The sequence below is a fragment of the Crotalus tigris genome, unplaced genomic scaffold (assembly GCF_016545835.1).
Source record: "Crotalus tigris isolate CLP2741 ecotype Arizona unplaced genomic scaffold, ASM1654583v1 scf7180000017628.32516253702:7417878, whole genome shotgun sequence".
NCBI lineage: Eukaryota > Metazoa > Chordata > Lepidosauria > Squamata > Viperidae > Crotalus > Crotalus tigris.
Genome location: NW_024096523.1, coordinates 3,214,458 through 3,240,290, shown reverse-complemented (window position 1 = coordinate 3,240,290; position 25,833 = coordinate 3,214,458). Strand labels below are relative to the sequence as shown.

The following is a 25,833-nucleotide window of genomic DNA, read 5'->3' as shown; positions in this document are numbered from 1 at the left end:
CTTGGCTTTCACTCTGTCCAGTACGAAACATGAATTTAATGAAGTCCTCATATTGTTTGCCATCCATTTGATAGAAAGGTTATATTCCCAGCTTTCTATTTAGAAGAAATGACCTGCAGTTGAGAAAAGATTTATGTATTTATATATTCAGTTTCCTCTGCTTGTAACTATTTTACCAAGGAAAACTCACCACTTTCTGTTTCTGTTCCCTGTAGAGTAGTTTTACTATCAGGAATTGTTCCAATCTAATTACCTCAATTTCTAAACTACATCTGCCAAGGAGTTTTGTGATTAGCTTTAATTTGTCTGTTTGTGCCACAAATTTAATCAGATTACAGATAGTCCTCGATTTACGACCACAACTGAGCCCCAAATTTCAACACGACAGTTGTTAAGTGAGTTTTGCCCCATTTTATAACCTTTCTTGGCACAGTTGTTAAGTGAACCATTACATACAGGTAGAATCACTGAAGTTGTTAAGTAGCAACATGGTTGTTAAGTGAATCTGGCTTCCCCATTGACTTTGCTGGTCAGCATTAAACTAATTAAGGAGACTCTGGGAGAATCTTGTTTTTTTCTTTGTACTATAATTTTATTCCTTTGAATTATGTACCCACCCATTTCTTACACTTGACTCTGGGCAGCATACAAAGGAAACAATACAAAACAAAAACTATCAAAACACACTAATAATAAGAATCATTAGTCCCATTAAAAATAGAGGTTTAACAACCTGCTTTCTACATAAACCTGTTTTCTAAATTATCACAGTAGGACAATTTCTGAATTATCACAACCAAAGGAAGAATGATGACCCAAGGTTAAAAATAATTAAGTCTCGGGTGTTGTACAAATGCAGCCACTAGGTCCATAACAAATCTGAGCTAGCATTTGGTATTAAATAATACCAATATATTATTGCATTAAGTAATATTAATATATTATTGCACAAAACTGGAAATAGGTTGATTCAGTAGTCAGATATTTTTCCTGGAACATAAATGATACACCCCTTAGTATGTCCAGATGTGGATTCCTGGGTCTTTTACCCACAACCTCAGCCCAGCTCTAAAAAGAAAAACAGAAATTAAGCTGTTTTGGATCTTCCTGCACCAAGTCCAGTAAGAACTTTTCCTAAGAAGGAAAACATAGAAAAAACAATAATCATATATAAAGTATTCTATATAAACTCAATAAAATCTGTGTAGTTCAATTAGTTGCATATTACTAAAGCTCTTGATTTGTAGGATGGCTGACTCTCCTGCCTGGTTGTTCACAGGCAGGCCTTCTCGTTGGTTCTTGTGTCTTCCTCTTTTCTCATGTACACTTACAAGCCATCAAGTCAACTCTTAGCAACCACATAGAGAGATTTTCTCCATGATGATCTGTCTCTAACCTGCTCTTTCAGGTCTTCCATCAGTGGACCCATTGACTTAGAAATAGAATGGCACTTAACTTTACTTTCACAGAATGTGGGACTGAAGTCAAAGCCAGAATATCTGGGGAATTCATTCATTTGTTCGTTCGTTCCATTTCTATAGCTGCCCACCTCAACCAAGTGACTCTGAGCAGTTTACAATTCTAAAATTAATTAGTGTTTTCCCCAATCAAGGTCAATGTTCTACCCAAGACATCCTGAATCTAGCCAGCAAATGACGAATTATCTAAGAGCTAAACTCACTGACTTTTGATGGCGTTACAAATTGTAGTCTGGTTTTTATCAGTTCTACCTGTATATAATGGGAAATGTACTTTGGGCAAAATCAGAAAATTTGAATCGCCATATGTACAGGCTTCTCCACATGGGATCAGTTTATGGGATGCTGTCTAGAGCGCTGTAGGTGACATTAAGCATGTTGTATGAATAAGGAGAATGGGGATTTTGGTTTATTTGCTAAGCAACAAGGATTAGACTTGGGCAATCAGCTTCACAAGATGCAAACTATCTTTTGAAGTTAAATTAGATTAAAGAGGATCCTTTAGGAACAAGAAACAAGAACAATTTTAGCAGAATGCCCTATGGAACATATGGAAAGAAAGCTGTGAATCCAATTTACTTCATATTAACATTACCAATAGGTGTTACTTAAGTTTTCCCAAGATCATAAATTTCCAGGGATTAGCTCAGAGCAGTCGGTGTTATAAAAACATAGACTGGAAGGAGATTAAGGAAATACTCCACCTACTCCAAAGATGTACAACTTTTCCTGGCCCAAGAATCACACTTTTTCATTTGAGTGGCATACCTTGAGAAAAGCCTGCCAATGTTAAATTAAAATTAAAATGATTTTATTTGCCTTTAAATTGAGTAAATCAAATTACATAAATACTCCTCTGCCCTATGTTTCCAAATTTCTCCCTGCTGCCACATTAAGAATATCTGATGTGTCAGCTGTGTGATGGGACCAGCTGCCATCCTGAACTCACCATATGCTGTGATGGCAGCAGTTGGTAGGGGTTGGACTTAAGAGCATCCATCCATTCCTTGTCCTAGGAATGAACATTCCATTGCTGGTTATCATCCAGCAGTGAGGATGTCACCTAGAAGTGACTCACCAAAAAAGCAAGCTTGACTTAGAGCATCATAGACCATCATGGTAGACACCAAGTATGTAATCTAAAAAAGGTTGCCATTCATTATTTTAAAACAATATATGCATACATCCTTTAAAGTACCAACACTAGAAAGGCCGAAAATTACTAGGGCATAGCAATTTCATTTGTCATCCCAGCACAAAGGTTTCCGGATTAATTTAAACACAAAGAACTGACTTCAAACATAAACTGCAGGGTTGGGCCAGGCTATCATATTGGTTTAAGCTACTAGGCCTCTGGGCAGTTTCCCTAGGTGTCTCCTCAAAAGACAAACACAGTTCTTCAGCTCCTTGTCTCCAGTTTGCAAGTAGGAATTATAGGAAAATTCATTTAGAATATGTGATATTTTGGGCAGAAATAAGGAACCCCCGGATCTCGCTGAACTACAGTTCCCAGCAGTCCTAGCAAAAAACATGGATGCTTGGAGTTGTACTTCATCACATACCATAGATTGTCTACTATTAGGGTGGGGGATTAATTAACAGTGGCTTAATTCTATCTATTTCTTCTTTTTCATAATCGGTGCCCAAAATTCTTCCTGGCTCTGATCCTGCAATCAAAAGATAGGTGCAACTTCTTTGATATGTAATAGATTGGTTGATTTATTATGTGCCATTAAATTGGTATTGACTCTTAGCAATCCAGAGAAAATCATTCCGGAGAAAAACTATCTACACCTGGTCCTTAAGAAATGACATTGACTTGATCATTCTGATCTGTCCCCAAACAGTCTTCCAACTATATCTGCACTATTGCTGTATTTGAGTCTAACCATCCTGCTGTCAATCATCCTCTTCTCCTTCCTTCCTTCCTTCCTTCCACCATTATAGACTTCTTCAGTAGGCAAGACCTTCACATAATGTGTCCAAAGTAGGATATTTTGAGTCCTGGTTTATGTCATTTATGCCTCAAGCGAAAATTCTGGATTATTTGTTTGAGGATCCATTTGTTTATTTTCTTCTTTCGGTAAGGAGTGTAAGCAGGCAAATCTCATTGCAAACGGAGCATGTGAGGAGATTGTTCCCCCCTTTTGAGCCATAGGCTCAAATCATTCTCCTCCCCTATTAATATATAGAAAAGAAACAGCTTGTAATAGTGGCAGTCCTAAACCAACCAAAAGGTACAATCAGAATGGTTTTTGAGGGAATTTTGTGTTGGGCAAAAAGAATATCCATTTAGAAGCTCTCTGTATGAACATTCACATTTATTTCTGTAATCTCTAAAAGTTGAGGACCTATGCAGAAATTGAATAAATGGATGAATATCTGAAAATTGACCAGTTAATTTATTCTCTAGTCCCATGGTGGCGAACCTATGGCACATGTGCCATAGGTGGCACGCAGAGCCCTCTCTGTGGGCACGCACACCGTCGCCCCAGTCCTAGGCCTTCAGCTGGGTTTTATAAAATCTTTTTGCTTTAGGCCTCCACCATGTGCAAAAAAAAAAAAAAGATTCAATCAATCAATCAATTTCAACTTCTCGCGGGGAAAAAAAAATCTCGCGAAGTTGGAATTGATTGATTGAACTTTTTAGTCCCACCTAGTCTGCCGTTACCACCGCAGCCAGGCCCACCCAATGGGCCATGCCTACCCAATGGGTCACACCCACCAAATGAGCCATGCCCATCCGGCACCCGACTATACATAAGTTGATTTTGGGTTGCAGTTTGGGCACTCGGTCTCTAAAAGGTTCGCCATCACTGCTCTAGTCTGTAAATAAGCAGGAGTTGGAGTTGAGATTTCTTTTAAGATAAAAGTTGATAGGCACCTTAGTTTTCCTGTGCCTAAAACAAGATATTTGCATAAATAAATTCACAGTTAACACTTGAACTTGATGTTAACACACTCACCAATTTCCCCATCAGTAACCACCTATTGCACTGTGGCCTTTCACATATCACGGTACATCAATTTATTTAACCATAATTTGATAAAGAAACCCGAAACAACACAGATCTCTCTCGCACACACTAAATTATAGAGCGTGATGATAAACCACAGCCGGGTTCATCACTTTTTCTATTGGAGTGGCTGCAGGTTTCCCGCACTGGCAAAGCAATCAGATCAGATGATTTTTACACTTCTTTATAATTCTGGGACTCTTTGAGACTTCTCAAAACTTGATAAACCTTCTTTGAAATAAAAAGCAGTTTTGTGGCCACACTATCACTGAGGCTTATTTTGGGAGCCATAATTCAAGCAATCCATAAGTTAGCTCACTATGTGAATCTATGAGTTATTTGCATATAAGGATTTACAAAAGAGGTTTTGAGTAAATGTATGCAGAATGATTTGTACCCAAAATAGATGACCTCGCATTTCATGAGAAATATAATCAGAAATTTCTGCTTCTAACCAGGAATACTTCTTAACTTAGTAAGAAATAAAACCAGATTCCTAGCATGCCTGTCCATTACATAAATTTATCTTCAGCAATATCATAGCTTGATGTTGCTAGCACTTCTGGAGTTTCATCTGATTTAGAAGAATGTTCTGTTTGCTGTACTGAGGAGATTGATCCCAGTGGAGTGCTATTGAGAAAGGACACTTTAAAATACAGGTAGTCCTTGAATGATGATGATGATGGCAAAAGCAAGCAAGGGTAGTATCAATAGTAATAAGCACCTTGGGTGCAATCCCAAAACAACTGGAGCACCACTTGAACACCATTGGCATTGACAAATTTGCCATTAGTCAATTGCAAAAGGCAGCCTTACTAGGAACTGTTTCCATCCTGCGACGATATCTGTAATACCATCAAACATCCACATCTGCCTATCCCAGGTCCTTGGTAAGGACTCGATAGGTAGACAAAAATGCCAAATCCAGTCTGAACATCTGGCTGACTGTGCAATGATCAAATAATAATAATAATAATGTTGAAAGGCACCTTGGAGGTCATCTAGTCCAACCCCCTCCTAAATGAAATTACAATAGTTCATTTAGTGACCATTCAAAGTTATAACAGTACTGAAAAAAGAGACCATTTTTCACACTTATGACTATTGCAGCATCCCCATGGTTCACCTGATCAAAATTCACATGACTCACATTTGCGACAGTTGCCATGTCCCAGGGTCATGTGATCACCTTTTGTGACCCTCTGATAAGCAAAGTCAATGGGGAAGCCAGATTCACTTAACATCCGTGCTACTAATTTAACAACTGCAGTGATACACTTAACAACTATGACAAGAAAAATCATAAAAGGGGGCAAAACTCACTTAACAAACATCTCCACTTAGCAACAAAACTTTAGGGTTCAATTGTGGTTATAAGTCAAGGACTACCAGCAGATGGAAATGAAGTGAGTCATGATAGCATTTCAACCAATCTCTTCTCAGTATGACTAACTCAGACTCTACCTTATTGGTGGGACTCACACGTTGAGCTAACTTATGATTACTTGAACTATGGTTCCCAAAATAAGCTATGGTGATAGTGGCCACAGATCAAACCATAAACTATGATTTGTTAGCCCTGGGGCTGGGTATGTTTGATATGCTGAACAAAAATCAAACAAACTTCTTATTGATTATGCAGTGAGTGGTTCCAGCCCACCTGTATCAGCTATCAAATCTTGGATCCAGTTTCAACAGACTTTGTGTAATCTGGTGATGGGAACATAGTTTCCGTGGGAGGAGGCCAATACAGGGAACACAAAGGCTTCGTGCACCAACTTGAAGCCTATTGAGGAGCAGGAAAAGGACATTCCACTAGGATAGCTGTATGAGAAATAAGTACAGGAGACCCCAGGTTCAGAGCTGCTATGTAAAATCACAGAGACCTCTTGCTAATTAGGGTAATTTGAACTGATGGTTCCAAAAGGTAAGGACAGATTGCTTCATCCAAGCTAGAAATTCTGGCCAATTCCTATTGCTGATTTTTATTAATTGGTTATTTTTGTTCACCATAGATCTAATAATGGTTTTTAGAGTACCCAACTGATGTATGTACCCAACTGATATATAAAAGGTTTCTCCTGTCCAGTCATGCCTGACTCTAGGGGGCAGTGCCCATCTCTGTTTCTTGGCCAAGGGAAACAGCATTGTCTGAAGGCGCTTCTGTGGTCATGTGGCCAGCCTGGCTGTACGCCAAAGGTGCAAGGAATGCTGTTACCTTCCCACCAAAATGGTAAGTACTTATCTACTCACGTTTGCATGCTTTTGAATTGCTAGGTTGGCAGAAGCTGGGGCAAGTACTGCGAACTCACTCTGTCATGTGGCACTGAGGTCTCAAACCCGGGCTATCATAAACCCAGCATCTTTAATCTCTCAGCCATTGCGCACACACACACACACACACACACACACACAGAGAGAGAGAGAGAGAGAGAGAGAGAGAGAGAGAGAGAGAGAGAGAGAGAGAGAGATCTTTATATATGGTCTTCATTTAAGGTTTTAATAATAAAGGGGTTTTTTCCTTTAACATTTTTGTATTTGCCAATTTTTTACAGTTTGTCAATATATATTTGTATTTTGCTTTCCTTCCTTTTTTTCCCCTCTTTCTATTCACAAAGAGATTTTAAAAAGGAAAAGGAAAATTTATTTCTTTATTACACCACCTTTATTATTTTTATAAATGATATCCAACGCACCCTCCTATTTTCCCCAAAACAACAACCCTCTGAGGTGGGTTGGGCTGAGAGAGATGAACTGGCCTAAAGTCACCCAGCTGGGTTTCATGGTTAAGGCAGGACTTGAACTCCTGGTCTCCCACTTTTTAGCCTGATGACTTAACTAAACATGCCAAAAAAAAACCCCACCTGCAATTATCAAATCATCTGCATTGAATTGCCAAGAAATTGACCTGAAATCATCATACACAAGGGCTTTTTTACCATTCCTGTTCAGCCATGATAGTCACTTATGCTCAGAAGCCTCTTCCTTGGTGGAAGCTGGATTGTGCTTTATTTGTTTGAGATCAAAAGGGAGAGAGATTTGATGCTAGGATATGTTAAAGGAATCATTTTATTTAAACAATCTATCATAAACCTGCCTGGTTCACTGCAGATTACCAATTAAGAACGGATAGGCAGGCCACATCTGAACAATATAATGAATAACTTTAAAATATTAGTGAGTTGCTGTGAAGGTGGCTAGAATTCGCTTTTAATTCACTTTTTTAAAATATCAGCACTACCAAAATGATTCCTTGAGTCACCAGCCGTGTCAAGGAAGACAAGGGCGCCCTCTCGTGGACGAGAGTGCCCTCAGACAAGGCAGGATGCATTGAAACAAAGCAGACGTTTACTATCTTTTCTAGAGTTTAGATTTTAGAACAACTTAATATCCTCCAGACGTCACCGTGTCCAAGTGAATTCTAGTCCAATCTGTTCACAGGAGACCAGATTAGGGAATAATCATTCCTTAATTATTATTTTTTTCATAGTGAACTTCGTTTAGTTAAATCTAACTCTTAACATTAGAGATACTGTACTGCTTCTAAGCTGCCTTGTGGCTGAAGTTCTACAGCCTGTAATTTGCTATTTGAGGAAAATGAAATCACTGCTTCCCTTGAGGAAAGGGCAAATGATATTCCCAAAGCAATCAAGGCATGCAGAGTGTGGGCTGCAGAGGCTATCTGTATCCCCAAATCGTGTTTTGGCAGTCCCTTTTGATAACAACGGCCCGAAATTGCCCAGTGTTATTTCCAACTTATAAATGACTTGCTTATAGAAGTAGTTATGTATAGAATATTGCAGTGAAATAGGGTCATCCTTTATTGATACTGTTGTGTAAAATCACACAAACAAAATTATATATGTATGACAAGCTGTCACGTATATTCAGGTAGTCCTTGGATTATTACTATTCATTCAGGCAATCGTTCCAATTTACAACAGTGCTGAACCAGTGATACTTACAAACAATCCTCCAAATTCTGGGCATTCCAGCACCCCCCCATCACATGATCACTATTCAGGAGCTTGGCAACCAGTTCACACTTATGGTTACATGATCACAATTTCCAACATCCCTTGAGGATTACCCACAAGCAAAGTCAATGGGAAAGCCAGCAGGAAATCAGAAGTTGTATTCATATGAGATCTTTATGGTCCATGGTGATTTGCTTAATGATGGCAACTGGAATTGTTGAACTTCAGTCACTACTAAGTGACACGGTCACATGACATCATGTTTTACAACTGTGTCACTTAGCAACAGCAAGTCCCAATTGCCATCATAACCCAAGGACTGCCTGTAATTTGTCTATTGTTGTATTGATTATTTTTCTATTTGTTCTGTTTTATTAAATAAAGCCACCCATCCACCTACCTACTCACCCAGCAGCCCAATATTGTTGGAATTTTTTCTTGAAAGTTGACGGGTGGCCCCTTCACAAAATTGAATGTATTTTTAAGAGGGTTTTTTAAAAAAAATTCATCACAAACCTAGGAAGAAAGGGCCTGGCAAGGCCCTGCTCATTTTTGCATTATGTCTCAGCCTTTCCCTCCCAATTGTTAGGTGTAGCTACTCAACTCAACTTTGCCCAACTCTGATATATGTCACAGTGCCAACTACCAAGCCAGAATTTGGTTTAAGCCAACTGCTGGGTTCAGAGCCATTGGGTGGGGCAAGGCAATGTCTGAGACACTATGATTTAGCTTTTGATAAAGTAGGTAGAATAATAGTATTTAGTTAAAGCAACAGAACTAAATAAATATAATCTAGCCATTCATTCAGTGAATTTTTGCCTTAGTTTCCTGCTAGAGCACATGGTGATTTACTTAGGCGACGAAGCTGATTTGGGGGCAGGGAAGAACTGAGCCATTAAGGGGTGGTCTTGCAGAAAAGCTCACACAGTCCTGAAAAAAAGAACTTCCAAACCATCCCATCTTCATTTTGTTTAAGATGGAGCAAAAAGAAACGTGGATAGGCTTTCCATGCTCTGCTAGTCTACCGTCTGCAATGAAAAACAACGGTGGAAACCCCACCATGCCTTTTTCTTGATCTTGTCAGAATAAGAGACTTGGAAGAGAACTTGGAGGTTGTCCAATCTCTTCTTAAAAACCTCCAGTGTTGGAGCACCCAAAACTTATGGGGGCAAGTTGTTCCACTGATTAACTGTTCTAACTGTCAACCTACTTCAAAAGGGCTGCGCGATCTCCCTCCATTTTAAAACTACAGCTACATGTGGGATGGGAGAGTGAATGACTGTCTGACAGTCATCTAGTGATTGTGACACAAGATCTGAGCCGGTGTCTTCCTGCTCCTAGTCCCACACCTTCACCACCCCTCCAGAATTGTCCTGCACACTCCAAGGCCACAGACTTCAAGGGACACGAGCCAATTAAGGGAAGCCATGTGCTAAATAAATAATAAGGGAAGAGAAAATGTGGTGCTCTCAATCTCAGTGTAAGGGAAATGGAGAAAAGGTGGGAGCTGAAACTGATATTTTACCAATGAGTCTTCCCAGGTTTGGATCTCAAAAACAGATCCTACCTTCAGTCAGAATACAATGAACCAGCCTCTTTGTTCAGACTTTCAAAAACATGCCTCTTCAAGCTGAGAAAACAGAATCTTGTCTTATTCGCTGTGCCCTGGGGAAAGCTGGCAACCTTCAAAGCTATATCTAGTTCTGCTAACCTCTTTCCTCTTCCCTGATGGCAAGCGTGTTTTTCTTAGGATTGACGCAAAAGATTTTTTAATGTGGCTGTGTAGGGCGTGTGCTTCACCCAAGCTTACTTCCGTTGGAGCATCTGAATAGTATATAAAGACATGAGTATAGCAGCAGGCTGACTTGAAACTGGTTGGACATAATGAGGCCACAGCAGAAGCACCGAAGTTATGAAGTGACCCTTTGCTCTGACCCCTGCTCTTGCTAATTCACTAGATATGGATATCAGAGCAAGTACTAAGTCTTCAGAGTCCCCGGGTTGTGTTTTTTGTTTGTTTGTTTGTTTAAAACAAAGTAGACAGCCATGCAAGAACTACCATGGGATTAGTAAAATATTCATGTGGATAATTCAATTCAGAATACAAAAAACAAGAGAACCAGTGACCTGCAAAGAAATGGCTGGCTGGGCAATTCTTGGAGTTGAAGTCCAGACATCTCAACATTGGCAAGGTTGAGAAAGACTGGATTGATGTATTTATTGCACAATATATAGTGTGAATGCCACCTAGCCATTAACATGATGGAGAAGACTGCTGATGGATGACCCATATATCTGTTTAATCTGTTAGTGGAATGATGGGTGAATTCCAGGTCCATGCTTCATAATTCTTTCCCTCTCACCTGAATTTACTCTAGGCAGCACTTCAGATAGAGGAGACCTTGTGGCAAAGGATTGCTTGCAAATATTCTGTAAACAAAGGCCTGTCCTCTGCAAAGAAGGATGCAGGAAACTGCCTACACAAATCTTTAACAAACCTGAGATCTCAATGATGCTTTTTCCAAAGGGAACTGGACTGTTTTTTTTTTTCCTTGAGTCCAGTTGCCTTTTGAAAAAATATCTTTGAGACAACTATGACCTGGGTGACTGAGAATCCAGAATTAACACTGTTGAGCCCATGAGAATGGCAAATTGCAGTGTGCCCTCTTTTTGCAAGCTTTTTAAAATGTCCTTGTAGATCAAGGAGGGGGGAATCTATCTGTCAAGGAGAACAAGCAATGTAATTGTTGCCATGATGGTCAAAAGGAAGGCATGGTTTGGCCTGGATGTTCTATATTTTCCCAGGTTTTGAAAAGGAACCTTACAATTTGACATTTTCAAAAGCCATTTTAGTTTGTCTATTATTATTTTCCTGGAAAAAAAACTAAAATTCAATCATTCTAGTTAAAATTGCTGAATTTACTTTGAACAGCAATTTTATTCAAGAATAGTAGGATGAAAGCAAATTTGTGGTGGCGTTTGAGCTTAAAGGTGATCTACTTCTGGCATTGATTGATTTGCTTTTCTTGGTTTGTGAGAGCTGTGCCTTGCCTTCTATTTTAGAATAATATTATGGACTGGCTAAGAGAATAGATAATTGTGTGGGGCATCATGACATGAGCGTGAACCTTAATATGAATTGAATATAGATGTCTTCAAGTATGGTCAAAAATAAAGATGGTATCAATGAAGGAATAATGAAATCTCTGCCAATTTTTAGGCAAGACATCATCTTGATTTTTTTTTTTACCGTACTCTGGATGTCCTTTTCTGGATATCAAATCTTGACAGAACACATCCAAAGGACAAAAAAGGGTAGAAATAAATGTGCATTTTATTATCAACTCAAAAGTAGAAACCTCATTTTACAGGTGAGCAAGTAGCGTAATTTCATACGTAAAGAAATTCCACATTTAAAAAGAAAAATTACGCATTTCTATCAAAGTGGCCTGTGGCAAACTCAAATAAATAGTGAGCTGATTTATGATAAGAAAAAGTACAAATAGGAAAGCAGTCAAAAATAATTATAATCCACTTGTTAAATCGGTAGCTGAAACAGGAAATGTCATCCACTTCTCCAGGTATAATCCACTAAGCATTCTCTGTTTTATAAAAAAAATAAGCATGTTTTTGCTGCAGAATTATATTCTGAAATCTTATAAAGTACTCCTTTTAGGAAGAATCAAGCATTAGAACTTAATGCAATAAAGAAATGGCTGCCAAATTGTACTCATTTCAGCAGAGTTTATGCAAAAATTTCTGAGGCTCAGCACATGTTTGTGTTTGTTTTATTAATAAGAATGCCTTCTTTTGTTAATTCAGTAAGAAGTGCAAGCAGGCAAATCTCATTGCAAACGGAGCATGTGAGGAGAGGATTCTCATCCTTTCCCTTTTGAGCAATAGGCTCAATGAAAATTGTTCTCCTCCCCCATTGATAATAGAAAAGAAAAAAAAGCTTGTATTAGTGGCAGTGCATAAAACAACCAAAAATGAAGAAAGATGCGGAGCCCATTTTGGGGGGAAAAATAAGTAGATAAGAGATCCCTCACTTCCAAATGTGGAAATTGTCATCCTGGAGATGATAAATGATTATCTTGTGAAACAAAGGACCTCAGATGGCAACTGGAAAGTAAATGTTGAGATTTAAGTAGAAGGCTTTTTAGAATCAGGTCCTTATGATCTGTTTGGATTGATCTGTTTAACCACCTTATTCTGATTCAGATGGCTCTTCCTTAGCCATCTTCAAATTGGATGGAGAGTTGCTTGGGAGAGGGTTCAAGAGGTCAGGTGTCTTAGTAGTAGCTTCTCCAGAGCTATTGGTGTCTATTAAGGAGGCCATTAAACAGTGCTGGTATTGCTCCCTTGTGATCTGGATTAGGAAGAGAAAGCAATTATTCAAGAACTTACCACCAGCAATCAAGGGCATGGGATAATTTGGGGAAATGATGCTCCAGAGGTTTCTTCCAGCTACTTTGTGGAGGAACCAGCCAGAAATGTATTAAGCAGGCCAGAAACCAGAAAGGATCAGAAAGTGGTGATCTAAACCTTTTCTCTAGTTGAGAAGAGGCCTGGAAGCCAATGGACCAAGGAGATTGACTGGGTTGGCTTAGCATGCAAAGCCATAATTAGTTTAGCTATGGTTTGTAGAATAAAGATTTAGCTGGAGTCACAAATCAGATGAAGCCCAAACTAAATAAATAACATTATGCTTCGTGTGATACGAGTGTAACCACCGCGCCACATATAGGCTGGAAAGGTGGACTGGATGACAAGCTGCCATATCAAACTGGACAAATAGATTGTGCCAGATCTTTAGAGTTATGAAGCTTGTACACAAATGGACGGCATCAGGTTGAGGAACGTTTCCTTGTAGGAATATGCTAGAACTGAAGATTCAGCCCTCATACAAATCTGCCACCATAATATTTTGTCTGTCCCTAAAGAAGGGAGGAAAATAGTAAATCAACTGAAAGTTAATTATGTTCTTTAGAATTTGATAGGCAAATTTGTGGAAGCAGAAATGAGGAACCAATGGTTCTCCAGATGTTTCTGTTGGTGCAGTTGAGTAACATCTGCAAGATCATGGGTTCTCTTAATCTGATCTATAATTACTGGGTTATTGACAGCTTAGAATAGATTTATGACTCTCACAGAAGTCCCTCACTGGCTCACTTTGATGTACAGGAGGTCACTGAGGGCTCGGACAGTGAAATCAGCCATATATTGCAGGCTGGTGCTGGGGAGGACTTGGCTGGTGCTCATGCTTCTGATGGCAGAATTCATCTGTTCAAAGCTGATCCGGTTGATGCTGCTGAACCAAGACAGGGAGCTGCTCTCAAGCCCTAGACATTGTGGACAAGGAGATAAGAATTGTAGCCTGTAGTTCGATTCTCTCTCCGACTTGTTCATCGCTGTATTCTCCTATCCATCTCTCCAGGCTTGGCCTTTTCAACTGGGGCATTTTTAGTGGACTAAAGTATGGTTTATTTAAGCTTCCTTTGCTGAAAAATCTACAGTGCCATAGTCCCATTCACCAAGTTAATAAACTATAATGACTGGATTTACACAACATGTTAAAAAAAAAAAAAGACCAGCCATTTTGGAACTGAGCAGGATGGTGAATGCAGCCATTGACTAGCTGGGCTCCTCATGGTTTCAGGAAGAACTTTTCCAGCTCTGCCGTGGACAAAGACTCTTGAATCACCCGAAGCCACAGAAAGTCACTTTGAAATGATATGGGCAGTAAATAAATTTTAATAAATTAAATAAATTGCACTGGCTGCCCCTGTATTTTTGAGCAAATGCAGGGCAGTCAGATTTTCTAGCTACCGCAAGTCCCCCTTTTCCCCTCAGCTATTTTTCAAGGAGGCTTTCATGAAGAAGACAAAGTAAAACACGCAAGACTCTGGTTTTTACTTTGGTTGCTAAAACTCAGCTATAAACCCAGAGGCTGCATTTGCACAACAGATTGACTTTTAAGCTCATAGTTGTTTTTGCAAGATGGGCAACCACGCTAATTGATTCAGACTGACAAGATACTAACTTGTTTAAGGTTCATATGGTTAATTTTGGAGGGGCTTATCAGGCTGTATAAATCCAGCCTGGATCTTTTGATGATGATACAATGCATCATGCAAACATATGAATATCACTAGCATAAGAGGATTGTGTGAACACAGCCTTTGCCTAGCTCTCTTCCAGAAAAGATTGGACAGCCATTTGTCTGAGATGAATAAAATCTCCTGTCTTGGGCAGGAGGTTGGACTAGAAAACCTCCAAGGTCCCTTCCAGCCCTATGACGTTATTCCCTGAGCACCTTTTTAAAGGCAGAGAAGAATTAATGTGTAAACTATATTACAATTCAAACCACCAGAGGGCGCTAAATAGCACCTGATTTATTGGTGTCCTCGATCAGTCAGCAAAGAATCTTAGTCAGTGTCAAAAGTACAATTTGCAATTAGACTTTTCGGCCAAGGGGAGCAATTAAACTTTATAACTTGGACGAAGCTTCAAATCTCATGCTAGAGCTAGAGAGATTAAAAAAAAAACAGATTCAGCTTGTGGCTAGGGAATTCTGGGAGTTGAAGTCCACAAGCCTTAAAGTTGCCAAGCTTGGACACATCTGCATTAGGCAAAGCACACATTTGAGCAGAGAGCACAGACTGGCAAATTACCTGTTGGGATGGATGGCCCTAGAGCCATGACCCCATAGTAGGAGAAGGGTCCATTCTCAAACTTCATGTTTTCCTTACACGCTTCTACCTCCACCTTCCCCTGGAACAGAGAAAAGATTACAGTTGGAAAACTCTTATTTTAGCAGACAAGATATGAACTGGGCTGTATCTGAAATCTCACAGCATCTTAGCTGAACCATACAGGTAGAGCTCCTGTGCCACCCACAGTGTATGAGTGGAAAAGGCCCATTCATGGGCCTGAAGGGAGAAGAGAAGACTGTATAGTACCTGCAAGATGAGGATGAAGTAATCTGCCATCTTATTCCTTTGGTACAAGTAATGATGGGGGGAGTCCTTGAAGTTCTCATCAAATTTCAGCTCACAAATGACATCCCGGTGCTTCAGCAGACGCAGCAGGTATTTTTCAGAGATGAGGGTGGGGAAAAATTGCAAAATCTCTGCATGATGAGGAAAGGGCACGGGGATGAGTGTTCCCAAGGACATTTTTTTCCCAAAACTAAAGTCACAGTAGATAAATATTTTCCCAAAGCTGTAATACACAGTAACAGAATTGGAAGGGACCTTGGGGGTCATCTAATCCAACCCCCTGCTCCTGCAGGAGACTTATACTATTTCTGAAAGATGTCTATCCAGTCTCTTCTTAAAAGCCTCCAGGGTTGGAATAAAACACTTTATTTCAGCTGCTGAAATAAAAGTCTACCTGTCAACTCAGATACAGGATGTTCCTCCATTTACAGCCACAATTGGGGTTGGAATTCTTGTTGCCAAGGGAGATGGTTGTTAACAGAGTCATGTCCTATTTTACCACCTTGCTTGCCAGGGTGGTTAAGTGAATCACTGCAGTTATGAACTGAATCACATGATCGTTAAGCAAATCCAGCTTCCCCTATTAACTTTGTCAGAAGCCCCTGAAAAAGGTCACAAATCATATTCACGTAACTTGTGCAATCATCATAAGTACATGCTGGCTTGTGCAATCATCATAAATACATGCCGGTTGCCAAGCATCAAAATATTGATCCTGTGACTGTGGGGATGCTATGACAGTTTAAGTCAGACATGTCAAACACAAGGCCCGCGGGCAGGATGCGGGCCGGGGAGGGCCCAGATTTGGCCCCCTGGGGCTGTCCCAAAAATGGCAAGGGACCGGCCCCTGCTGCCCCAGCCCTGGCCCACCACAACCCAGCTGGGGGCCTTGGAGCAGGTGCAGGAAACAGTGCAGCATGCAGCAACAGCAGCTCATTTGCTTTAGCCCGCCCCTCCTCTCCCAGCTTAACCCCGTCAGGCCCGGTCAGGAATGGAAGAGGAGGAGGAGGAGGAAGCCTACAAAAAAGGAGAGCTTCCCCCATTCTCCCACCCCTTCTCTCTTTTTTTTTAACTTCCTCCCACTCCGTTCAGGTGCAGCTGAGGAAAAGGACGAGGAGAAAACAGGAAGGGTGTGTGGGTGTGGGTGGGTCTGTGTGGGTGTGTAAGAAAGACTGAGACAGAGAGAAAGCCAGGAGGGGAGGAGGAAGTTTTACAAAAAAGGAGAGCTTCCACCTTTCTCCCCCCTCCTCTTTTTTATTAACTTGTGTGTGTGTGGTGTTTGTGTGTGTGTGGAGAGAGAGAGAGAGAGAGAGAGCCAGCAGGGAGTTGCAGAGTAAGCAAACTTACAAAAAGGGGATTGCTCTCTCTTTTTCTCATACACATACACACATACACAGGAAGGTGGTGTGCTGGCAGGCGAGAGAGCAAACTTGCAGATTAGCTTTGTGGTCTATTCTTGCCTCCTCCCCTCCCTAAAATCCAGGCAATAATAAAACTCTTTGGATTGAATGGGAAGTTAGGAATTGGTGTGAGTTGAAATTAAAAGGCTGAGTCAACTCCCCCCCCCCAATTATTTTGTCAGAGACAAAAATAGTTCCCTTCATCTGCTCTTTTATAATTTAATCCAGCCTTACCCAAACTAATATATTTAGGGTGTCATGAACCACAGTTCCCATCATCCTGTGGCTATGCTGGCTAGAAATGCAATGCCTTATTTTCTCTGCAGTATGCGCCTATGAGGCAGTAGGTCTGTGGGATTTAGATGTATTTAAATATTTGTTTCTTCTGCCTAATTTATTAAATCAACATCTAATTTGAAATTAAAAGTTTCTGAGAAATCCAGGGTGGTTTACAAGAAAACTCTCAAAGACAGCTATTGTAAAGCATCACTAGCACTGCTTAAAACAATATTAAAAGTATGTCTTTTAAGAAAGAAAAATAGTAGTAGTAATTTACTAGTGCTGTTTGGTCATAAAATGTGTTGTTGTTTTACATATGCCTGGCTGAACAGTGTGTTTGGAGTTGCCTCTAAATAGGTGAGGGTTGCACTGTTCATATTTTCCTTGGGAGAAAGTTTTATAATGAGGGTGCTGTCTCTGAGAAGGCTCTGCTTGTGGCCACTGTTCTATAATCCAAACCAGGGGGACCATCTGGTCTAAATGGATGGTAAACATAGATGATTAGCGGGCTGGAGGCTAAAACATATGACAAATGTTTGTGGAAATTGGGTATGTCTGGCTTAGTGAAAAGGTGGTGACATGATAGTAGTGTTCCAATATTTGATGGGCTGCCACAGAGAAGAAGGGGTCAACCTATTTTCCAAAGCATCAGAAGGCAAATAATAGATGGAAACTAATCAAGAAGAAAAACAGCCTAGAACAACTAACCAGTGAAAAGGCTTGCCTTCAGAAGTTGTGGATGCTCCATCACTGGAGACTTTTAGTAGAGATTGGATATTCCATTGTCTGGAATGGTATATGTCCCCTGCTTGAACAGGAGCTTGGACTAAAGACCTCAAAGGTCACTTCCAACTCTTATTCTTTGAGAGAAGTGCTGCCAACCTCTCCCCCTCTCCTCGCCCCTTCCTGGGCGCAGAGAGAAGGAGGGAAGGAGGGGAGGGAAACAGGAAAAAAGTAAGGGAAGGAAGCAAGGAGATGGGAATGAAAAGGAGGGAGGCAGGGAAGAAAGGAAAGGAGGAAGGAAGGAAAGAGAAGGAAGGAAAGGAAGGAAGGAAGGAAGGAAGGAAGGAAGGAAGGAAGGAAGAAAGAAAGAAAGAAAGAAAGAAAGAAAGAAAGAAAGAAAGAAAGAAAGAAAGAAAGAAAGAGAGAGAGAGAGAGAAGGGAGGGAGGGAGGGGAGGGAGGGAGGGAGGGAGGGGAGGGAGGGAGGGAGGGAGGGAAGGAAGGAGATTGGAATAAGAGAGAGGGAGGGAGGGTCTGAAGAAAGTCCTGCTTTAGCACTTGGTCACCAGCAGCCCTGTTGCCCTTTTGCCTTCCCCTGGTGGTCTCCCATCCTTTGGTCTCCCATGCTTTGGTTACAAAGCCAGGTTTCCTCACATGGAGAGGGAATGGGCCTCCCTCTGACCCATACACTTTGTCCTCCTGTGCCCACCATGAGCAACCTGGCCAAGGAGAGTGAGCACAGCAGCAGCAGCATTGAGGAGGAGATAAGTGCAGCTGGGCACCCCCTCGGGGAAGTGTGGCTAGGCTAGGCAGGGCTGGGGGGTCCTGGTGCCGTGGGAGCTCAAGGGCCAGGCTGGGCACTTGACCTCCACTGCCCAGGGCTCTGGGCAGTCCATGCCACTGTCCAGGGGCTCCGTGCACAGCCTGAGGCTCAGTGAGGCTCCTCAGTGGACCATGCCCTGGCGCTCGCCCCGTCCCACCCACCCTTCCCCACCCTCGGATGCACCTCATTCCTGCCCAGGACCGCACAGGTTCCCCTGACATGAGTGACATGGAGCTGGCCACACCCACCCAGCCCCCAATGGCGACCACGATGCTGATGCGGCCCTCGATGAAATTGAGTTTGACACCCCTGGTTTAAGTCCAACAACTGATCATGTCACTTTTTCAGTGCCATTGTAACTTAGAATGGTTGCTAAACAAATGCTTGTAATTTGAGGACTACCTGTACAATACTAGGCATTGCCTCTGTTCCGTTTGTGCTGTTGCTTGGAACAGATCACTTATGCCAGGCAGGTTGCTGTTGCCATTGCCGGTGGGCTCCTGTGTGATGGAATGTGCATCTGGAGAAGAAGCGGGGGTACTTTGGACAACCCAGAGCTTTCCCAGAGGGAGGCCCAGATTAAGAGACTGGGCCGTCCTGATCTGGATGGGAGATGGGAGAAGAGATTCAGGGCAACCACACCCTAGAACAGAGGTGGACAATTAATTTTCCCAAAGGGCCACATGAGAAACTGGGGGTGTTGTGGACCCATACATTACTGGGAAGGTGCATAGGCACCCACGCATGCAGATATATGTAAACTGGAAAAAGAATTACGGTCACCTTCAAAATAAAGCAATGCAGTTGCACTGTATGCATGCATACACGGATTTACTTTTGATTTCTAATGTCCGAGTGATCTCACATAGGCCGGGAAAGGACAATCAAAGGGCTAGATGTGACCCGGGGGCTATAAAATGCCCTTGAAGTTCTGAGGCTACATCAAATAGGTAAGAAGGTTATATTCTGTCTGTTTGGGTGAAGCAAATAGAGGATTGGACTCGATTGGGTTTGGTGTGTTGGCTTTGGGCTTGCACCTGACGTGCTACCTGTGGAGAGGAAGCGATGGGCAGCCAAGAGCAACTGCTTGGAGATCTTTGCTTCGACGTCATAATCCCTGAAAGCAGAGAAATCCCACTTCCTTAGTCCAGTGACTCTTCTTTTAGACCGGTTGTCAACTACAAAGGTAAAAGGCAAAGAAAAGGTCACCAACAAATTCAGGCTGGACAGCCAAGGAGTTGTCAAGATGTTGGCCTTGAAGTGGAGAGAATTGGATTCAAACCTCCATTCAATCGTGGGTGACTTTGGGCCAGCTACTCTCCCAGCTTAGCCCACTAGCTTCAAATCAAGCCAAATCTTTATCAGTCATAGACCAGCATAAGACAGTGTGATGTGTGTGTGTGTGCGTGTGTTTGTGTAAGAGAGGGGGGGAGAGAGGGAGAGGAAGAGAGAGAGAGAGAGAGAGAGGTGCAGTCATTTAAAAAGCTGTATACATCAGAGAAAAATATATATTTTTAAAAAATTATAAAAAGCAAGAAGCTATAAAAGATGTAGGAATTAAAAAGAGAAATCATATGTCCAAACAGGAATTTAAAAGAAAAAGTGGGATATGAATGCAATAAAATAGGAAGTACAGGGAACTACATTCCACAGTCACAAATATTATTTATATAGAGTGCCCTGATGCTAAGACAGGAGCATAAGGAAAGTAGTGAGGGTTATTTCCAGTTGGTTAAGCTTCATGTGGACAGGAGGAGAAACTCAGGTACTTCCCACCCTTTTGCATCCTATCCCCATTCTTGACAATGTTCAATTTCAAGCACTTCCAGGTAGACCGGAGGGAGGTGTTAAGAAGGGGCCTAAACTAGAGTCCTTGCAGTGCAGAAAGCAGCAGAAGCTGGACCTCCCACAGAATCCTTGAAGTCTTATTTGACCTTTCCCAGGGGAATGCAGTTAGTCTGGTGAGCTTCTTGTAACATAGGTGACTAAAAAATAAAGCTCTATTCACAAGTGGTTCTGGTTGTTTGCTCCTGACAGTTCTCTTCCCTCCGTGCTGTGTAATTTTGCATCTTTTTTCTTCAGCATGCTTTCTGAAATAGCACAGATATTGTCTACATTAGACAAAGAAACTATGTTCCTGCAGCAGCTTCCTTTAAGGAAGCTGAATCTGGGGTAAGTTTCAACTTTTCTAAAACTCCTCACCCTTCAAAAGTGAGATGCAGGCTTATAATCATATGGGGTTTTCTTTCAAAACCATTTGCAGAAGAGAAGTCATTAGCAGCAGAAACAAGAAGGATGTTGTAGGTAGGATCTTCAAAGACTAATTTGTTTATTATGATGATTACCAGAATCTTTATGCAATAATAAACACAGTCATCTTTAAAGTCCCACAAAAAGTGGGACTGTTCATAAAGAGTGAGATTCTGCCGGTTGTTGTCTCCCTCACGCATATGGATACAACTATTTTCTACAACTATTTAAGAATAAAACTAACCGTAAATATCCGATTCGTCCACAATTTCAGACTTGATGATTTCTTCAATGACATCCTCCAAGGTTACTAAGCCCACCACTTCAGAGATTTGTTCGTGGCTAACCTCATGCATCTTTTGGACAATGGCCAGGTGAGACTTACCTGTAGGACAGATTTAGTTATCTGTCTAGAGCAGGGGTAGGCAACCTTGGCTCTTTTATGACTCGTGGACTTCAACTCCCAGAATTCCTGAGCCAGCTATGCTGGCTCAAGAATTCTAGGAGTTGAAGTCCACGAGTCATAAAAGAGCCAAGGTTGCCTATCCCTGCTCTAGAGTCACATCAAAATAGTTCTTTAAAAATAGATTCCAGTTTTGTATAACCTTGTAAAAGTTATATCTGATAAATAACCTATTTTTCATGTCACCTTGGTTTAGAGCTAGGGGGCATGAAAGCTCAGCGATTAAAGACGCTGAGCTGGTCAGATGGAAAACTGACAGCCCTGATTGAAGACCCAAGCACTGCACAACAGAGCGAGCTCCCGTTCCTTGCTCCAGCTCCTGCCCATCTAGCAGTTAGAAAGCATGCAGATGTGAGTAGAGAAACAGGTACCACTTCCGTGAGAAGGTAACCATGTTCCATGCATCTCAGCGTATAGTCTTGCTGGCCACAGGACCACAGAAATGTCTTCAGACAACGCTGGCTCCCTCAGCTAAGAAATGGAAATGAGCACCACCCCCTAGAGTTGGACACAACCGGACAAGGAAAGCCTTTACTTTTTGCCTTTATTGGTTCAGAGCAGGGATGTCTATTGCCTTATATATTGTCTCACAACAGTTTATACAAACTTTTGCTTCTATCTTGAACACAGCTGGCACTTTGGACAGAGATTTTAGGCATATCTCTCTAGTCCTGTTCAATAATAATAATGATAAAGTTGGAAGGGACCTTGGAGGTCATCTAGTCCAACCCCCTGCTCAGGCAGGAAACCTTATACCATTTTGGACAAATGGCTGTCCAGTTTCTTCTTAAAAACTTCCAATGTTGGCGCATTCACCGCTTCTGGAGGCAGGTTGTTCCACTGGTTAATTGTTCTAACTGTCAGGAAGTTTCTCCTTAATTCTAGGTTGCTTCTCTCCTTGGTTAGTTTCCACCCGTTGCTTCTTGTCCTGCCTTCAGGTGCTTAGGAAAATAGCTTGACTCCCTCTTCTTTGTGGCAGCTCCTGAGATATTGAAACACTGCTATCATGTCCCCCCTTGTCCTTCTCTTCATTAAACTAGACATACCCAATTCCAGCAACCGTTCCTCATATGTTTTAGCCTCCAGTCCCCTAATCATCTTTGTTGCTTTTCTCTGTACTCCTTCTAGAGTCTCAACATCTTTTTTACATTGTGGTGACCAAAACTGGATGCAATATTCCAAGTGTGGCCTTACCAAAACATTGTAAAGTGGTATTAATACTTCACGTGATCTTGATTCTATCCCTCTGATAATGCAGCCTAGCACTGTGTTGGCTTTTTTATAGCATCAAAATAATAAATTCTATTGCAAATATACTTTTATTTAAAAATTGCTACTTTTAATTTATTTTCTTATTGGCTTTTATTACTATTTTTTTTTCTCCTTATTCAGACTTAAACAGAACGATTAGATCTTTACAAAACTTTTAGGAGAGGGAGAAGTATGTTCATATGAGCAGGAATTATTCAATCTCCAGAAAAGTTAATTTACTACCTACTTGGAGGTAATTGTGTGACTGACCACAACCATTTTTTTAAAGATCAGGACAGCCACTTTTGCCTATTCTAAACATCCCAAATTGTTCTATTTTATGGACATCCGAAAGCCAGCATTAAATACAATCTGTCATTACCTTTTTTGAATTCTTCAAGCACAGCATCCAATGTGGTAGTGTTGGAGACATAATGGATTGGGTGGTTATAAAACTTGGTGATTGTCTTGAGTGGGGTGTGATCATCTGGGTCAACAAATGCAAGATCTTTGACATATAACATGTCAACAATGTTAGCCTTTTCATTCTCGTAGATTGGGATCCGTGTGTAGCCACTCTCTAGAATCTCTGTCATTGTATCAAAATCCAGGATGGCATCACTGTTGATAAAGAAGCAGTCTTTTAATGGGGTCATGACATTTTCCACCGTCTTAGTCCTCAACTCCAGGGCTCCTTCGATGATATTCAGCTCTTCTTTCAGCAGGTCATTATAAGGCTGAGTCAATCTAATCATCTCCATCAGTTTCTCTCGGTTGTAGGTAGTGCCCATTTCTTTCCCAAGTAGGTAGTCCAAGATCTTACTAATAGGGTAAGAGGCTGGGAATGTGATAACCATAACCAACTTGGTGACGAAGATGGTATTGGCACCTATTGCCAAACCATGACGGGAGCAGATGGCCTGTGGAAGGATCTCCCCAAAGAGGACGATGGCAATAGTAGAGATCACAATAGACCACATGTTTTCCCCAATAACTGTGTCTAACAATATGGTGAGTGAAGAATTGACTAAAACATTACCAAGCAGCAAAGAACAGAGCAAATAATTCCCCTTCCTTCGGAGGGGTTCAATCTTGGTGGCATATTCCCTCTCCTTAGGTGTGCCACAATTTTTCACAATGCGCAATCCCATAGGATCAAGGGCTATTAGGCCTAGGGTGAGACCACTAAACATCGCTGAGAGTGACAAGAGCACAAGTATTAAGATAATTTGAAGCCAGAGTGGTAGGTTCAGACTTTTGTCCTCTACCACTCGGAGGAGCAGATGACTATCCTTGAGCAGCTGGCGTGATCTCCCACGATGATCCTCAAGGCACATCATGTAGTCCTTGAAGCGGATATTCTTCCGCAGGTTTTGAACCTTCACAGAGAGTATTGCAGAAGTATTTTGCACCTCATCACTGTTTGGCTGTATCAATAAATCACTTGTTCTTTGGGGGCAGATTGAATAGTTCCTGACAAAAGTACTCAGGGAAGAAGTCTCCACAAACCGAATCCTCTGCCAGCTGAATTTGTGGATGCCTTCACCATAGATCCGGAGATGAATCAGGCTTCCTTCCATCACTTGGATCATGCCATTTTCCAAAATGTTTGTCTGGGCCTTGCTACTATTCTCCAGCCTCATGCCTATAATTAGGGTGTCATTAAAGGATGGCGCTCCCTCCCCAGCACTGGCTTGCAACAGGAAGACGAAAAGAAGCATCAACATCTTTGGAAGCATCAGTACTAGATCTGTGACCTAATCACTTGATTTCTGTCAACCACCAAAACAACTCAACTGATCAGATCCAGGAAGAATTACCTTTCTTTAATGTATCCATGGATTTCCTCCAGTTACTCATTAAACCACACCCCAAACCGGAACAGTAGATGTCACAAACCTATGCAGCCCCGCCCACCTCATTTGCATTCTACATTCTTGCCTGGCAACTTTGAATCCCACCACCATCATCAAAGCGTCTTGCAGTAAATTGATTCGCATTGATTTGAAGGCACCAGAAATCTCTGTGTTCTGAATGGGTGAATGTTGTATTTTACAGAAGGAAATCAGTTTTATGAGGACCAATTCAGACAATCTCCCATAAGCTGAAGTGTACAATGTGTTATACTTCCATCCTCTCCAGTTATGCCACTCCCACAAAGATGGACTTCTGCCTTCTCTGTGCCCCATGAAAATTCCTCCACCTCCTTCCCTTATTTTGCTAGATGGGATGAGACATTGCTGCCAATTACTGTAAAACAATATTTCTCAACCTTGGCATCTTTAAAATAGGTTGACTTCAACTCCCAGAATTCTGGAAGTTGCAAGTCCACCCGTCTTAAATTTGTTAAGGTTGAGAAATGCTGCTATAGACAGTGGGTCTATGCTGGTATGGAGCTGGTCTTCCTTTCTTCCAGCATATAAAAATCCTAGAATTCTGACTTGTATTGATCCAGAGCACTGATCTGGATTTCTGGATTTACCTCGATTTACCAGATTAATGGACACCAGATAGATATATTTTCCAGATCTACCTGGAGATCCTGAGACTTGATTCAAGGACTTTTTTACACCCAAGAGATGGGATCTTAACCTTCTTTTGTAAACTGTCTAGAAGCCTGGTAGTTAAACCCATGTTTTTCCAGGCCAGGGAAAAATGCAGCTGAAATGGATCCCTTTCTGTGATTCCACAGCCCTCTTTGGTTCTCAACCTCAGCTCACACACAGCTGCGTTTACCTCTAAAAGGATAGTCAGCATTGAGTTTGCTGCTAAATCTTAAATTAAGATTGAATAGAGAAAATTGTCTCTTGTTTTATACATTGCATTCTTGTTTTTCACCCCGGTCTACCATTCATGTATGTCATCCCATCTAAGCAAGATACTGGATTTTTATTTCCGTTTGCTCACCAAGGTTGCAGCTTTTTTCAAGCATCCAACAATAAGCCTACAGCTTATAGTATGGGGCTGTGTTCCCTCCTTCCAATTTCCATGAATCTAGCTAAGAAGCACTCCACTTTGGAATAAGGCTACTCCGGATTTCCCATTTGTAGATCTTCTGCTGAAGTCTTCTTGAGTTCAAGAATGTACTTCAGGCTCCCTGGATGTTCATATGATCCATAGGAGTCCTCGCTCATAACCCAAGTTGTTCTCCCAAGGTATCAACTTGTGTAAGA

The 25,833-nt window shown here is 41.3% G+C and overlaps 1 protein-coding gene across 1 annotated transcript; it reads right to left on the bottom strand.

Annotated features, from left to right (window-relative positions):
- Positions 1-11,794: 11,794 nt before the first annotated feature.
- LOC120304092 (metal transporter CNNM4-like) lies at positions 11,795-25,744 on the bottom strand. Its single transcript, XM_039334235.1, has 7 exons — positions 23,043-25,744; positions 21,191-21,331; positions 19,746-19,874; positions 15,435-15,604; positions 15,147-15,246; positions 13,645-13,814; positions 11,795-12,841 (listed from the first exon to the last, which is right to left on the bottom strand). The coding sequence occupies exons 1-7, from the start codon at positions 24,397-24,399 to the stop codon at positions 12,680-12,682; spliced, it is 2,229 nt and encodes a 742-aa protein (XP_039190169.1). The 5' UTR covers positions 24,400-25,744; the 3' UTR covers positions 11,795-12,679.
- Between the last annotated feature and the right edge of the window lie 89 nt (positions 25,745-25,833).